Below are 16346 nucleotides of genomic sequence, written 5' to 3'. Positions count from 1 at the left end.
TTTAGTGAGAGAATTTGTCTGAATTGTCTAATTTTTCCCTTTCAGAAGTAAAGTCCTTGTCATTAGAAATGATGGAAGTTAAAAAAAAAATGGTAACCCAAAACTGCATTTGTGATATGGGATATGATAAGTCTAATTTAACGAAATTTGAGGAATCCTAACAACACAACATGAATAAAAGTGTAAGTCACAAAGCACAGTACAACTCCATTTTATAGAAATACATGCATACATATGTAATAAAAGTATAAAATATACCTAAATTTGAGACACATCAACTTTTTTAATGCATCAGGAGAAATGATATTTTATTAGCACATGTTTGTAGTACATAACGTCTACATTTATTCTGGGGAGTTGGTACATGGACATAATATATCTCAGTTCTTTTCATTGTCCCTTTCCCTGTCCTCCTTGCCTTCTTCCTCTATCTCTAGATCCCATTCCCACTTACAAAAGACCTATCTTCTTATCTTCAATCATCTGTCTCTTATTTCACTCTTTAATTTATAGTAGGATTTTCATGTAAGAGAATCTATGTGATATTTAAGCTTGTGTGTCTGATTTATTTACCTGACATTATGGTCTCATGGTGCATCTATCTTTCTACAAATGATGCAGATTTGTTCTTCTTTATGGCAGAGTGGTACTTCAATGTATATAAATACCTCATTTTCTTTATTCATCTGCTGATGGGCTATTTCCAAGATTTTAGCTGTTATTAGTTGTGCTGTGATAAACATGGACGTGAGTGAAACACATCAACTTTGGGCTAGTGGTACCTCCAGGAAGTAGATTGGGAAAGAAATGAAAAGCTGTTATTCATGTAAATGTCCGAAATTTTTTCCTTAAAAGCATATATTACATCTGTGTGGTGAGTGCATGGATATCAATTCCACTAAGTTTTGCATTTTTATGTTTTAAATATTTCGTTAAAAATGCAGTATCTATTAGAAAAGAAAGCCTCGCAGCACATCAGTCAGTCACAATTGGACTACATGTTGTATTCAATTTTAAAGTTTGAAGAACTGTTTTAAACCGTCACTCACGAGTCTGGCGATCTCCGGGTTGCTCAGCGCAAGGCCCCAAATGCAGAGCTCCTTCCCCGCGGTGTAATGCTCCTCTCGGATAGTCACGAGCAGAGGTTCCAAGGAAACAGGCGTGTGGCCTGGTGGAGACTCATCAGGCCTTAGGAGTGTGAACTGGAGAGTGAAAAACGACAGATGGACATCATTAACGCCTCAGGCTGTACTGGAAGAACATTTAAAACAGTTACAGACTGTGGATCAGATGAGCCCTGGGGTGGGACCCCAGCCCCAACCTCTGAAGTTCCTGCTATGCACAAACTCATGGGACTTTGGGACTGAGGTTTGTTCAGAAAGTTACTACTTGTGGGCTGGGGATATAGCTCAGTGGCACAGCACCTGTCTGGCAAGTGAGAGGTTGTGAGTTTGATTCCCAGTACAAAGCCAAAAATTACTACTTGCTATTGGGTAAAAAACAAACAACAAAAAACCCCAAACAACTTAGAGTGAAACCAGCCTTTTCTTTTTTCTTCTTTAATGAAATAGAAAAGGGGAGATTCTCTAAGTACATCATATAGAACAAGGATAATAATGCTTTTCTCATGAGACTTTCATTCTAATGATATTCAAACTAAAAGTGGGGATCCCCTCAGATGACTCACCCAACATGAACAGGTCATGTGGTTGTATTGAGACACACTGGCCCTTACATAGTGGGCTGTGGTGTTAATTGCATTTCTGATGGCGATTGTAGTAAAAACAAGTTTGGACTAATTTGAACAAGATTTATGATTCAGCTTTAAGATTAATTAGTGGAGGCTAATTATAAAAACTGACAGAACAATTAATTGATGACTCCCCACTCCCAAGACACATTCAGGAAACATACGGTGGGATGAGAGTGACTCAAAATTCACTTCAGAGCAATGTTTTCCTTCTTTAAAGCACCATCTCTAGTAATTTTGTTTAATTTAGTGTTAGCACTCACATTCAGGAATTCAACTGATATCTGATTATGGGAACACAGACTGCTTTCCTGAGCTGGTGACAAAGAAGTTGTGAGGTTGGTCCATGGTCTTAGGGTTCTAGGCTCCCCCTTCTACTCCTTCATGTGCCCCCTTCCTAAGAGTTGTTTGCTTTGTTTCAGAGCTGGTTCCCCCTTTGTACCCAAACTCTAGATTTAATGTCAGAATAGAGATGACATCAGCAGTTTTTCTGAAAACCAGGGGTTTGGGAGCCAACCCAACTCTCAGGGGTTTGGGAGTGTTTGTTGATCTCTCCCCACATGATGTGGGCTTCATGGTGGGTATGGGGGCACATCAAAGATCAGGGGATAAAGACATTCACTTGGAGGGTGTTATGGTTTGTGTCTGGGTATCCCTCCAAAGTCTCATGCAGCTGAGTCTTGGAGGCAGCTGAGTCAGTGTTTGTGATTGGTTTGTTGTCTAGGACTGAGATTGGCAGTGTGAATGCTGCACCCACCCAAGCGTAAGTAGCTGGGTCACAATACAAGGGAGGAAAGGAGCTGTGTTTTTCCTCCTTTTATCCTGTTCACTCTTGTTGCTTACAGCTGCCATGAATGGTTGCCCCTGTGCCATGTGCCACCCTGCCTTGGAGCCCAGCTGAGTATGGACTGAAACCTCCAAAAACTGTAAGCTAAATAAACCTTTCCAGCCTTCAATGGGTGTCAGGGATTTTGTCTCAGCAGTGAGAAAAGTAACCAAAACAGAGGGTCAGAGCCCAGGTGGTTGGATGCAGTGATGACAGAACTGGTACCTCAGAGCTGGGCCTTCCAGATGTGGGACATAACAGGGCTGGGCCTTCCAGATGAGGACCGGTATGGGAAAGGACAGGCTGACAGAGTTGTGAGTGGGAGGCAGGAGACCTGCTCAGCAGGCCCTAGTGCTCAGTGAGCAGGGCTTTGAGCTTAACTTCACTGGGTCAAGAATGCAGAGGCAGTGACACAGCCAGCTTTGGGGGAGGGGACTGAGGACCTGTGCTCCTGGAAAGCCAGCCAGGTCAGCCGGTATTGAGAAAATTAAGGAAAGATGCCGTCCACTCACCCTCCTGAGACTCTGCTCGCTGGTGATGCTGCTTTTCAGGTCCCTCCAGATGGCTGGACACACGGATGTCCTGGAGTGTGCACAGTGCTTCTCATAGGTTTTCAGGAACTTTTGAAGACTCACAACGACGGGCGGAGGAGTCCCTTTAGCTTTTCCTTTTCCTTCCTTTACTCTTGGCATTGTTTTTGGATGTCAGGTTCTGAAAACAGTGTGACTGGCCCTGAAATCCAACACATGAACGTCTTTTTAAGGCACAGAATTTACTTCTCCCTTCTTTGAAGATTTTTTTTTTATTTAAAGAGAAAGAAACAAAAAAAAACCATGGAGATTAAAAAAGGGTAGAAATAATACAGAATTACAGAAAAATAAATGGTAAGAAATCACTAGTTGATAAGTTACATATTGTCATCTTAGAAATAGATGTTCAGGAAGATCTTAACGTGCTTTGTTTATGTTAAGTGGGACAGAAGTCAGGATGGAGATACGTAACCTGTGCACAGTGCCTGGACTCCCAGCACCTGGGCTGCTGTGGCAAAAAACCCCACACATTCCATCCCAGTCTGGGCAACTTAGCAACTTAGAAAGACCTGTCTCTCCTGTGTCTCAGAATAAAGAGGAAAACATTTATGAAGGGGTGGTGATATATCCCAATGAGAAAGCCCTGGGTTCAATTCCCAGTTTAAAAAAAAAAAAAAAAAACCCAAAAAACCAAAGGACTTGTTCAACTGAATTTCCATGAACCTGAGGGTCCATATGGATTTCGTTAGTCTTTAAAATGGGCTAGTCCCCAGGGACAGTTATAAGAGAATGCAGGGGTTGGGGATTTAGCTCAGCAGCATAAGCGCCTGCCTTGCAAGCAGGCAGTTGTGAGTTCGATCCCTGGTACTGATAAAAAGGAAAAAGACCAAAAAAAAAAAAAAAAAAAAAAAAAAAAGAGAATGCAACTGACATTAAAACTTGATACTGAACATGACCCCTGGGACACATTGATTTAAAATGGCATAAATTCTCTTCACTAATACAATTCTTGCTAGGCAGCATATATTTCATAGGATAGTCATTGTGGGCATCAGACCTGGATTTTAGTCTTGTCTGTATCATTGACTTAGTCGGTTGGTTTTAGGTTAGTTGCAAAGCTATCACTTTGTATAAACACTTTGCAAAAAACACTCTGCACTATTCTCAATAAACTTTACATTGACATTATTATTATTATTGTGTTAGTCATGGAAAGCCACCCAAATAGTACCAATTTTATCTCTCAAAAGAGCCAGTGTTAAAATGGGTGTTAGATAATGGTGTTCTGCCAAAACTGCCTTCACAGAGACCAAGGTTTATGGGAAATTAGTTTTCCCATATAGAAAATTTGCAGCTGGAGTATATTCAAAAATGTTTATTGCCTTCCATCAAAAAGGGCTCTTCTTTTCAAGTTGAGGCCTAATGGAGCACTAGAAGGAGACAGGCCTGTGGAGGAAAGGCTGGCTGGCTGTGGTGGTGTAATTCTAGCACTCAGGAGGCTGAAGCAGCAGAATTGCTGAGTTGAAGCTGGACTTCATAGTAAGATCCTATACAGATAGACAGATAGCAGCCTGGCTTTGTAAACTCACGTCCCCATGCTTCAGCATGCCCTCTTTCCACCCAGCAGAGAGCAATGTTTTTGAACTATGTTAGCTCCTGTGACTCTTCTGATTAAATCTCTTCAATGACTTCTTGTAACATTTACCTTTATTGAATTGTATATGCTCATTCTATCAGTTATCAAGGGATATAAATGAACGTGAACCTGTTACATTTGTTATTCATCCATTTTGCAAATTTTGCTTTATATATTTTGAAACTATGTCATTAGGTGCCTATCATTTACAATTGAAACTTCTCCTGGGAGATTCACCATTTTGTTATTATTTAATACAGTGGACCCTGATTTAGGAACTCAATTCATTTTTGAGGACTAGTTGTAACCCAAGTTGGTTCTAAGTCATGATGGCTTTTTCCCATAAGATATAATGAAAATAACCACAATGCATTCTGAATCTCCTAAAGCACCCCTTAACTAACCTTTCCACCATAAAAAGGACTGCATAATGTATGTGATTTACCAGAAACATCAATAATTTTCCTAGTGTATTCACCAAAAAGTTATAAAAACTGTTTAATTTACCAGAAACAATTTTGTACTATACTCACCATTCAAGTTGACATCTTTGCTTGCAGGAAGGGAAGGTGGATCGGAAGGTGGTTATTTGCAAGAAGAGCCCCCTTCCATAAGAACGTCAGTAGTCTGGGCTGGGATTGATGCTTATGTACACTTACATATGCTTTTCTGGCATTAAGAGTCTTTGTTTACAACCACACAAGCACCGGCACAAGATCTAACTCAAGACTTTGATCATAAGTTGAACCTAAAGTTCCAGTTGAAACCCAAGTTGTTTTTATGTGAGGCTGGTCATAACTCAGAGCCCACTGATCCCTTTTTATCTCTGGCTGTGCTTTGTGACTTACCACCACAGTTCCCCAACTGCCACAAACTTCCACACACTGTGAGAAAGCCGGCAACATCTGTTAGATGCCATGTGAAGTAGAGCCAAAGTGGTTCACAGTTCCAGAGTAGATCACATATGTATTAGCATCAAAATATCTTATCATGAGTGAAAAACACCCTGAAAGGGGAGTGGACCTAACAAAATGTAGAGACACTCAGGAACCAGGGTTAGGGGAAAATCACAGTATTACAGCTCTGGTTAATGAGTTGAAGCTGGACTTCATAGTAAGATCCTATACAGATAGATAGCAGCCTTTGTAAACTTACATCCCCATGCTTCAGCATGGCCTCTTTCCACCCAGCAGAGAGCAATGTTCTGGTTAATGACCGAAGAGTATTGGCCAAACCATGCGGGGAGGGGAGATTTATTCTGCCTCTCCTGCACTCCCACCATCACCCAAGCATAACCTCAGGCTTCTGCGTTTCAGACAGCAGCTACAGAGCCACTAGTCAGGATAGCTACCTGACACCAGTTTTCCATCTCAGGCCTGACAAACCTTTAAAAACAATTAATTAATTAATTAATTAATTAATATTCTTTGAGACATGGTCTTACCACGTCATTTGAGCTGGCCTTGAATTCACTATATAGCACAGGCTTGTCTCAAACTCACAGCAATCCTCTTGCTTCAACAGATGCATGCTATCACATCCAGTTTTAATTTCTATTTTTATTAGTAGATGTTTGCAGTACGTAATGATTACATTCATTGTGGGGAGCTGGTGTGGGTATAGAACATATTGTTTTTGGAGCCTTTCTAAATTTTGTTGACACTGAAATAAAAAATAGGTTGAGCATAAATCTCCCCAAAAGCCATTTTTTAAAAACTTAAGAATATATCAGAAAACATAGCTATAAAATCTAACCTTTCTTCCTAGCCTCCCTGGTGGAGGCTTACTGCCTTACTTAAAGCAATTTAAATTTCTCCACATTTCCAGGTTTTAATTTAGCCAATATTGGGCACAAACGAGTGTCAAGTAGTTCACAGCAATGAGCATAACACTCCCCAAGACTGGGGTGGGGGGCTATGCAGAGAGGCACTGGGCTGGAGCACTGCATTCCATTGGGTAATGAAGTTTGGGGAGAAGGCAAATAGGAACAATAAAACCAAATGCCAGTTACCTTAAGAATGGATTGTATGAGCTATACTGACAGGTAACATTAGTAATTACTGAAAGCTCCTTACATTAAATCTCTGGCAAAATATCCTATTATAACACAGTATATGATTCTCCGGTTATGAGGGTAGTAAGGGACATGAGGCCAGGATAATCCTGCCCCAAGACTGGTATCTTCTGTGTTAGCAAGAAAGGTAGAAATCAGCACTGAGTTAGATATCACTAGAATATTTAATAGTGGTAGAAAGAAAAAGAGCATATACCAGGTGGAAAGGAGAAGGAAGAGGTTACTCCTGGATTGAGGGCAAAGCAAGGGTTGCAAAGGGACCAGGCCAGAATCCCCAGCAGCTCTGTGCTATGTAGGTTGTGGAACCACATAGTTAGTGACAAGACCTAGGTTAGAGGTTTGTGAGACACAGGCCAGGCACCACTTTGGAGAAGAAGGAACTACTGGGCCCCTGAGAGGGTTAAGTAAACTGTAGGATCAGAGGCCTGGCTTCTTTACCATGTGTACTTTCTCCTGTCTACTCCCTAATTGAGCCTACTTGCATCAAGATCTAGGGCTCACCATACTGAGGTCAAGCAGCTGTGAAGCAGGAGCTGTGGCTCAACTAATTCTGAAGGGGTATGTGTCCCAGATTGGTAGGAAAAATACTGACATAAGGTATGAACACTCACTTTGGCAAGAGCTGTATAGGGCTGGCTGAGTTTTGGGTTTTCATTCCTACTGTTCTAGCTGGAGGGAATTTAGGGATTGGAGGGAAGGGGCAGGGGCAGGTCCAGAGAAGAACTAGGGACCTGGAATAATACCACTTCCCAAACAGTTGACTTGACTTAAACTTAGGCTTCCAAAAGACATTGGGGCAGGGTCTTTTACCCATTCTTGTCTGAACGAAAAGGCCAGTGGCCTTGTAGAATGTGAAGCGTCTTGAAGGCACTGTCTTTTGATCCTACTCCAAGGAGAAACGGAATTCCTGAGCTCAGAGAGACATATTAGAACTGAGTTTGTAACAGCCCAGATCTGGGAGGTAGAAACAATAATGACTCTATTTTCTTTATGCTCCAAGCATTAGAAAACTTTAAAAGGAATGGGCTCTGGGAGGCCAAATTCTGGGTCACTTGACCCTATCAGGGCCTGATCTCTGTTTTTAAACTCTGTAATCCAATTCCGAAAAAAAAAAAAAAATCACATGACGCAGAAGAGGAAGGCAATGGTGGACAGGAGAGCAGGGACAGTGTTGACGTACTCTACACTTAACTCTCACTGGGCAACGGTTAAGTGTGGAGGTTTTTGCCAATCACAAGGCAAGTGCATCTGAGCTGCGGAAGTGGTCTATTCTAGCAAACTCGATTAAATGGGTTGGAAAGGGGGAAAGGGGTCTCACTGGCACCACAGTGGGCCATTTTTCTGCCCAAAGAATTGAGCAGGGCTGACGGGCTAGTTTGGTCTCACCGCTGCACTGAATTTTGGCCTGACTGCAGAACTGCTTAGTTAGTGCTCCAGCACACTGTGAGTTAGACAAAGGTATGGGGAGAATGAGGAGGGGGAAGGGAGAGGTCCCTAGATCCCATGATTACGTGGACTCAAACTTGTCAGCGCAGCTTGGTGTTGCCCTGCCAGATCTGAGGCAGGGTGCTGTATTTCTCAGCCCAGTGGTGTATTTTCAGCGACGATCATGTCTCTGCAGTCTTCTTGGTCTCATCACCGGCATCGGTAGCTCCGAAGTGAGGGCCTCAGGTGCTCCTGCCCTCACTCATTCTCTGCCGCAGTGATACGTTCTTCCTCACTGTGGTCCTTGGCCAGAGCATCAGCCTGCAGGTCACTGCTGGCCTCTGCCCCATCCTCATCTTGTTCATCCTGCTCATTCTCTGCAGGCTGTGCCACATGAGGTGTACTCGTGGCCATCTTCAACACAGCACGGGTCTTCTCCAAGTCTTCCTGCACCATCTGTGCCTTCTGTTGTCACCCCACAGCCTCACTCTCCTGTCAGGTCATCTCTAGCTGGGAGAGCCAAGCTGTCAGCTGTGCCATTTCTGAAGCCAGTTGTTCTGGGGTCTTCTGCTGGTCCCGGGAGGCCTGCAGCGAAGCCTCCTTGGCCTTGTCAGCTTCTTGACGCTCCTTGGCCAGCTCTTCAGCCTCACTCTGGGCATGCTTTCATTCCTGCTCAAGTTCCAGGGCCCTGTGTGCCTGTTCTTTGGTTCTTGTTGGACTTTTTCAGTGTGTCCCTCAATTTGCTTCAGCTTCTCCATTTCTTTCTCTCAGCCTTCTTCTTTTCTGACACCTCACACTGCTTCTCATTTTGCAGCAGGGCATGCTCCATCTGCTTCCAGTGCTTCTCCTCCCGGGCCTGGGCCTTCATCTGCTGCACGTCAATGGTGTCAGGCTTACAGCAGCACATGTATAGCTCATGGATCCCCGTGTACAGAGCTAAGATCCGCTTGTTAATCCTCAGCCGAGGAGCATAAAAGACAAAGTCCAGGGCTTTTTGTCAATAGGTTTGATGACAAATTTCTTGTCATTGAAAGGGATGCTCTGATTTCATTCCAGGGGAAGCCAATCTTGGGAGTCAGTTTGTCATTCTCTCATAGATGTTGAGGTCTAGGCACCCACCCCTAGCCACAACTCCGAGTCTTTCTTGTTCTTGATGCTGAAGTAGTTCACACTACCCATCTCCAGGCCTTGAGCAATCTTCAGATATTGCAGGAGAGCATCTTCTCTGGGCATACCTTGGTGTTCTTCATGTCAGACTTGAGCCCACTCCTCCCACTGATACTTGGACTTCAGGACTCCTTGGGGCAGCCACTTGTCTCCAGCCAGATAGCCAGACTTAAGCACCTCCTTGCTGAAGTCACCATACTTGGACTGGACAGCATAAGAGGCCAACAGTGGAGCAGTTTCAAGTGGGCAGTAAATGTCATCATTGAGAATACATTCCTTCACTTGCAGAAAGAACAGGCACTGGGTGATAGCTTGGATTTAGATACATTTTCAGGGTAGAACTTGTCCCAGAATATAAAGAGCAGTGGGCCTTCCTTTCCCACATCCTGTGCAGTCATCTTCTTCCTGAGTTTCAGCCAAATGGAGAAACTCTTGGTGTCATGGTACTGCAGACCAAAGAACCAAACTTTCCTCGAGCCAGTAGTTTTCACCATCTGATCCAACAGCCCTTGCCGGTGGTGTTGGGCTGAGTAGCAGACTCTAGTTCTGCATCCATGGTGGTCACACGCGCAATGATTGTCTTGGGCTTGGTGGCAGCAAAGAAAATGGAACTGACAGAGTTTGGATGGAAGCTATGGAGCAGAGTTGAGAACACAGGATATAGGTTTGAGCTCTAGGGGTTGGGGGTCAGCGTCAGATTGAGTTTCTCTCCAGTATCTGAGCTACTGCTCTGATGCTGTCCACAGCTTCTATATAACATATGCTGACCCCTTTTTTCATCCCCTTCCCCTTCCTCATCCTCCATCTCTTGGTTCTCTTCCCTTGTTTTTTTCTTTGATACTGGGAATTGAACTGAAGACCTCACACTTGACAGGCAGGCGCTGGCTGCTGAGCTGTATCCCCAGCCCTTGGTTCTCTTCCCTTTTGCAAAAGACCTACCTCCCAGTTCCCTCTTGTGTATCTTTTATTTGCTATTTAATGTATTTGTATTTCAGGTTTCTCATGTAAGAGAAACTCATGTGATAAGCTTGTGTGAGGTCCAGAAAGAAAAAGGAGTAGGTCCCAGCTGAGAACAGAACTAGGTCTCCTGACTGCTAAGGCTTTTTTTTTTTTACTGTTGGAGATGGAACCCAGGCTTCACACGTGGCTCTATCACAAGGCTTTGGGTGATATTCCCAGTTGATTCTTAACATTTGACAATTGGCATGGCACTGCAGATGGCAGTACTGTTACAGGCAGCTGAGTCATAGAAATATAGGCAGTCAGTCAAAACTAGGCCCTGGAAGGAGCCGGTGCAGAAGCCCAGATATCTTGCAGCTGTGAGGGATACAGATACCTCAGCTGTGGCGGGACCACAAGACAAAACATAAAACAAATGCATGCATATCCTAAGGATAAACATCAGGAATTGATATGTTAGATAGATCTCTGTCACCCTGAGAAAGTCACTAACCCAATCCCCTACCAGAAGACCCATTGCTCTATAAGCACGCCCACTTGCTACATTTCTCGCTTCCCATTTGTCTACAATTTAATCAATTTGACCTGAGCAATTGATCTTATCAGTTGGCCATAGTTCTGTTCCATCTCATTGTGGTTTTGTTCTATAAAAGCCCCTAGAAAAGACAGTCTTCGGCAACTCCTTCTGTCTCTCTCTCTCTCAGATAGAAGCTTTCTTTCTCTCAATAAACACATCCTGCTCTTAACCTCCATTGTTTGTAAAAATCATTCTTTGATTTTAGAGAACATGAACTAGATTTTAGAAAGCATGAACCAGACTTCCAGTAGGCTGGGAATTTCTTTCCCCTGTATCAGTACATGGTGGAGAGACAGTTGCCTGGGCTTTGGTCAGAAAGGCATGCTTCAATCCTGTGTGCACTGATAGATGACTGGACGTGGACAACCAGCCTCACTTCTCCAATCCCACTTCCTTTATCTATAAAACCAGGAGAAGGGGGCTTCTCCGTGCCCCCTTCCCACCCTAATCCCTGAGAGGAAGTCGCAGAACAAAGCCTAGCTTGCTGGCATCTCAGACTTCCAGCCTCCAGAACTGTGAGAAATACACTTCTGTTTTTTACACTAGCCAGTCTATGACATTGTGTTATGCCAGCCCAACAAAATTAGACCGGATATATATTAGAACTCTATTGCTACCAGGAGTTATTGGAGTTTTCCAGCTGGAAAGTTTCGGTCAGACTGCCCAAAATGTTTATTACCTTACATTAAAACGGGCTTTTTTGGGATCTATCACAAAGAAACTGGGAAGAGACAGGATTGTTGAGAAAAGCAAATATCACAAGGAACCTGACTCTGACAAGTAGAAATAGACAGCCACTGCTTGCATGAAGGAGCATCTCCCACCAGCCTTCTCTATTTACAAATGCACGAACTACACACAGATTCAGTAATGGGGCTATCAAGACAAGGTAATATACTATCAAAGACTTTTATGTCATTTCTGCATAGAGGAAACGCTATGGCCAGGGTTACAAATGCAGGTGCTATAAGGTGGCACTGAAGGTGGGATCCTAAGTGAAAGTTACAGAAGGTAAAGTGGAGGCTGGGCCAGGCTGTACTCATGTCACCCGAAGGTGGTCCCCGGTCCTTCCCCAGAGTCCTAGAGACTGTAGGGGTGCAGGCTGGGGGGTGAGCATGGCCGGGCAGGCCCTGCCCTCTGTCCTAAGGAGAGGTTTAACCTGGCTCTGAGTTCCCTACCTGCCCATCTTGGACAGCTGCTGGCTCCGCCTCGGAGTTGTCAGGGGCTGGTGAAGGCGGCAGGGAAAGAGGCTCCCAAGGCATGCAGTGACTTTAATGCACTTCCCAGAAAATCCCAGCTACCCACCTGCGCTGCGGTGTCCCGTCCCCTGTCCCCTGGAAAGGAGGGAGGTGGTCTCAGGAGGGAGTGGGGACGCGCTGCCTCCAGTTTAGCTTTGCCCTGGACGCTCAGTCCCTAGCCCGGTGCTTCCCGCGTCGTCGGGCGCCATGGAGACGGCAGCCAGGGGCGGTCCGGGGAGGACTAGGACCCGGGTGGCGGGAGAGCGCGTGCAGGAGCCGGGACCGCGCGGAGCAAGTCCTGGTGTACTCCCTGCGGGGCAAGCGCTGCGAGGGGCGCGGCCTGGAGGGAGACCAAGGTCGGGGAAGGAGGCCTGGAGTCCTTGGCCGTGAGTGGGGGTCACGGAAGCCTCAGTCCAGTTCCGTACCGCGCAGCGGCCGCAGCACCGAGCACCAGCGCGCAGCACCGAGCACCAGCGCGCAGCACCGAGCACCAGCGCGCAGCACCCTGCACCAGCGCGCACGGGAACAGAGTTATGAAGGATGCGTGCCCTCAGGTCCCCCTCAGGCCTGGCTCGCCCCTAGCGGGGCTGCAAGGTTCGGCTGCTCTTTCCCTGCCTGCCGTCAGCGCCCTCCGTTACCTCGGCCTCTTCCCTGCTTGGAGGGACCTGCAGCTCTTTTCTCAGGGTTCGCGTATTGAACATCGCTAGTTCAGCCTTGGTGAGACAAGGCCAGAAAAGGCTTGTGAGCGAGGAAAACTGAGGGAAGGGTGACAGGAGCTAGCGGGTGATCCCCGCACCCGGATCACAGGTTCAAGAACAGCCTGGGCAACTTAGTGACTTAGCAAGCTATTTCTCAAAATAGAAAATACAAAGAGACGGAGATGGAGCTTAGTGTGAGGGCTCTGGGCTCAAACAAGGAAACAAAACAAAACAAAAACAAAACTGGGACTCCGAACAGATGTTTAGAGAACAAAGACAAATAGTCTAGAAGTTCAGAGTCCAAGGGACAAAAACAGAATGAAGGTCTTATTCATCAAGTAAGCCAGTTAATTAGAACATCCAAGTTCAGGTTATTTATTTATTTATTTATTTATTTATTTATGGTGATGGGGATCAAACCCAGGACCTCAAGCATAGTAGGCAAGCACTCTACCCCGACCCACACCCCCAGCCTCAAATTCAAATTATTATTTCAAATTAATTAATTTATTTTTGCTTCTCCAGCACCCTTCGTTTTGCTGTTTTCTGAGCCTCTCAATGCCTTTTAAAAAAATTCTCTAAATTAAATTCTCTCTGTTTGAAAAACCTGGAGGGTTCACCATCAGTGTTTCTGAAAGCACTGAGTTTCAATCTAAGGAAACTTAATGCTTACGTTTAATTTTGTCTCTGTTTACACTTGAGATGGGCATTGTGGGTGCACCTCTGATTCCAGCGCTCTGGTAGGCTGAGGCTGTCAGAGCACAAGTTCAAGCCCAGCGGGGGTAGTTTAGTGGCTTCATGAGACCCCTTCTCAACATTGTAGAAAGGTTGAGTTGCAGCTCAGTGTGAAAGCTCTAAGCTCAATCTCTAATACCTTGAACAAACAAACAAATAAATGAATTTGTTAAGATGACTTCCAGTAACAGATCATTTTAACGTCATCCATTTTTCTGTGTTTTGGGTTTTATTAAAAAAAAACAAAAAAACAAAAACAAACAAAAAAAAAAACAACTCCGGGGCCACGCCAAACCTCTAAGGTACCCTGTGGGTGGGAGCACACAGAGCAGAAGCCTAGAGTCTGGCTCAGGCCTTTGGGATCTGTGCTTGAAGGCGGCCCCTGGGTGGGCCTGCGGTGGTCTGAGTGCTCTGGTTACTCCCTCCAGGTTCAGGCCAGCTTCACGCCTTTGTCCTCACACTTCCGGCTTCACCTGAGTGAGTGCCTGACCTCTCCCCTGAAGTCACTGCTGGTTGCCATGTCCTCCGTCCTGGGTGGGATGCCACAGGCCAAGTCCAGCTGCACTCCACCCAAGGCAGAAAAACAAGCACTGAGTGTGAGGCAGTGGAATTTGCCTACAAAAGTAGTAGTGAGTTTTAAAGAATGCTGACACTCAGTGAGGCTGTGTTGTGGAGGCTGGGGTGAGAAGGGGCTCTCACCACGTGTAGGCTGCACTAAATAAACCTTTCCCCCTTCACTGTGGGTGTCAGGTATTTTGTCTCAGCAATGAGAGAAGTAATGAAGACAGTAACTGAAGTGTAATGTTATGGGATATTTCCATATGATAGAACAGACACATGTGTGTATACAGTAGAATATATGTAAAGCATACAAGGCATACAAAATAATAAATACTAATAGTAACGCTAATACAAATGTCTGGGTAACCAACATTTGCAGATATATGAACCTGGGAAGCCGTCTTTTGTGTCCTTCCTTTTGTGACCCCTATTGAGATGATCCTTCTCCCAAATTGGGTATTTGTCACTCCCTGATTCCTTCATATGTTTACAGCTTATGTACAGTCTTATGTATAAAACTTTACATTTTAGAAGAGTTTCTGTTGGGGGCCAAGGATTTAGCTCAGTGACAAATGCCTGCCTGGCAAGCACGAGGTTGTAAGTTTGATCCCTGGTACAAAAAAAAAGTTTCTGTTACTCCCAGTTCTTTAGGGTTTACAATTTTGCCATTGGTGCATGGAAAACAGCCTTTTGTTGTAATTTTAATTTGTACTGTGACACCTGTTTGACTTCTCAACTTCACGATGACAAAAGAGTCTAAGCATAGTTTAATGTGTCATTGTTTTTCAGCAAAAAATCCATTTCTGGGGGCTGGGGATTTAGCTCAGAAGCATAAGCACCTGCCTTGCAAGCACGCAGTCATGAGTTTGATCCCTCGTACAGATAAAAAAAAAAAATCCATTTCTGTCTCTATTCATTTTGTCATAGAGTTTTTGTCTCTCTCTTGATTTGTAACAATTATTTATATTTTTTGGATACAAGTTTTAGTGAGTTATAGGCATTGTGAATATTTGCTCCTAGGTTGTGGCTTATCTTTTTTCTCTTTTCTTCAGGTAAACTCAACTTCCTTTTTTATTTTTATTTTAAAGGGGGTAAAATTAGGGGCTGGGGATTTAGTTCAGTGGCATAAGCACCTGCCTTGCAAGCAGGCAGTCGTGAGTTTGATCCCTGATACCAATAAAAAGGAAAAAGACAAAAAAAAAAAAAAAAAAAAGAGGGGGGGGGTAAAATTAACCCCCTTTAACACAACATAAATAGGACATAAGAAAGCAATGTAAGAGATATAAATTTCAAAGCTACACAACATGAGATCTTCACTATCATATTGTCTCTTGTTTTCTTCCAAATAGTTGTCCATGTCTTCATACACAGAGAATTCATACAAAACAACATAGTATAAAACTGATCCAAACAGAATGAGGAAGGCATTTTAGGTCTTCAAAACCAGACAATAGGGAAGTCACTAATGGTTGTCTCGTTCTCTTCAAAATATCTGACCATACTTTCATGTATATTAAGTTCAACAAAACAAAACAGGCAGAAGGGAAGGGTTGCTTGGTCTCCTGATGCTCCTGATCCCAGTGTGATGAAGGTCCCAGTAAGTGTCAGTGGCTCCTATCCTGGGCTGCCAGAGCCTGCCACGCTCACAACTGCTCACATGGCGGGGGTGGGGGTGGAGGGGTGGGAGGTGCACTTCAAGTTGTTTCTTTCTAATGAACTGACCATTTCACTGCCCAAGTTTTGAAATGGCCAACAGATCATGGAAAGACATCTCTTTAGGCCCCTGCTTGAAACCAACAGCATCAGGAAGCTGCTGGCCTTGATTCAGGGTCAGAACTTCCTAATTTTACTGTGGTTTAATTTATCGGAAATTATCTTTTTATAGGACATTTTTGTGTCTCACTTAGGAAATCCTATTCCCCAAAACAAAGATGGCATGGACATGCAGGGATACTATTGTTAGACAAGAGAAGAAGAAGAAGGGGTATTAGAGAGGGTAATGGGGGAATGAATATTGCCAAGATACATTTTATGCATAGATGAGAGTTTAAGTAACAAAAAGAGTTTAAGAGACAGAAATACTAATTACCCTGAACTTACTACTGCACACTGCATGCGTGTACCACATTATCACACTGAACTACATATATTCACACAATTAAAATAATA

At 44.2% G+C, this 16346-nt stretch overlaps 1 protein-coding gene, 1 non-coding gene and 1 pseudogene across 2 annotated transcripts in view; all 3 read right to left on the bottom strand.

The window, feature by feature from the left end:
- LOC134476106 (uncharacterized) overlaps positions 1-12434 on the bottom strand; it is a 56550-nt gene extending 44116 nt beyond the window's left edge. Inside the window, exons 1-3 of the mRNA XM_063249094.1 lie at positions 12251-12434; positions 3089-3308; positions 1050-1202 (exon numbers count right to left, since the gene is read on the bottom strand). Coding sequence (XP_063105164.1) covers positions 1050-1202; positions 3089-3268 — 333 coding nt within the window. The 5' untranslated portion in view covers positions 3269-3308; positions 12251-12434. The remainder of the gene's footprint in view (positions 1-1049; positions 1203-3088; positions 3309-12250) is intronic.
- Positions 8343-9988, bottom strand: LOC100731047 (moesin-like; annotated as a pseudogene).
- A 3440-nt stretch (positions 12435-15874) lies between the features above and the next one.
- Positions 15875-16011, bottom strand: LOC111753456 (small nucleolar RNA SNORA2/SNORA34 family). Its single transcript, XR_002788247.1, has one exon. It is a non-coding gene; the product is annotated as a small nucleolar RNA SNORA2/SNORA34 family (small nucleolar RNA).
- Positions 16012-16346: the final 335 nt, after the last annotated feature.

Source organism: Cavia porcellus, unplaced genomic scaffold (genome assembly GCF_034190915.1).
Source record: "Cavia porcellus strain 051 isolate PalLab524CR breed Dunkin Hartley unplaced genomic scaffold, mCavPor4.1 scaffold_5, whole genome shotgun sequence".
NCBI lineage: Eukaryota > Metazoa > Chordata > Mammalia > Rodentia > Caviidae > Cavia > Cavia porcellus.
Note: the sequence above shows the minus strand (reverse complement) of the source record. Positions and strands in the feature narration are given on the sequence as shown.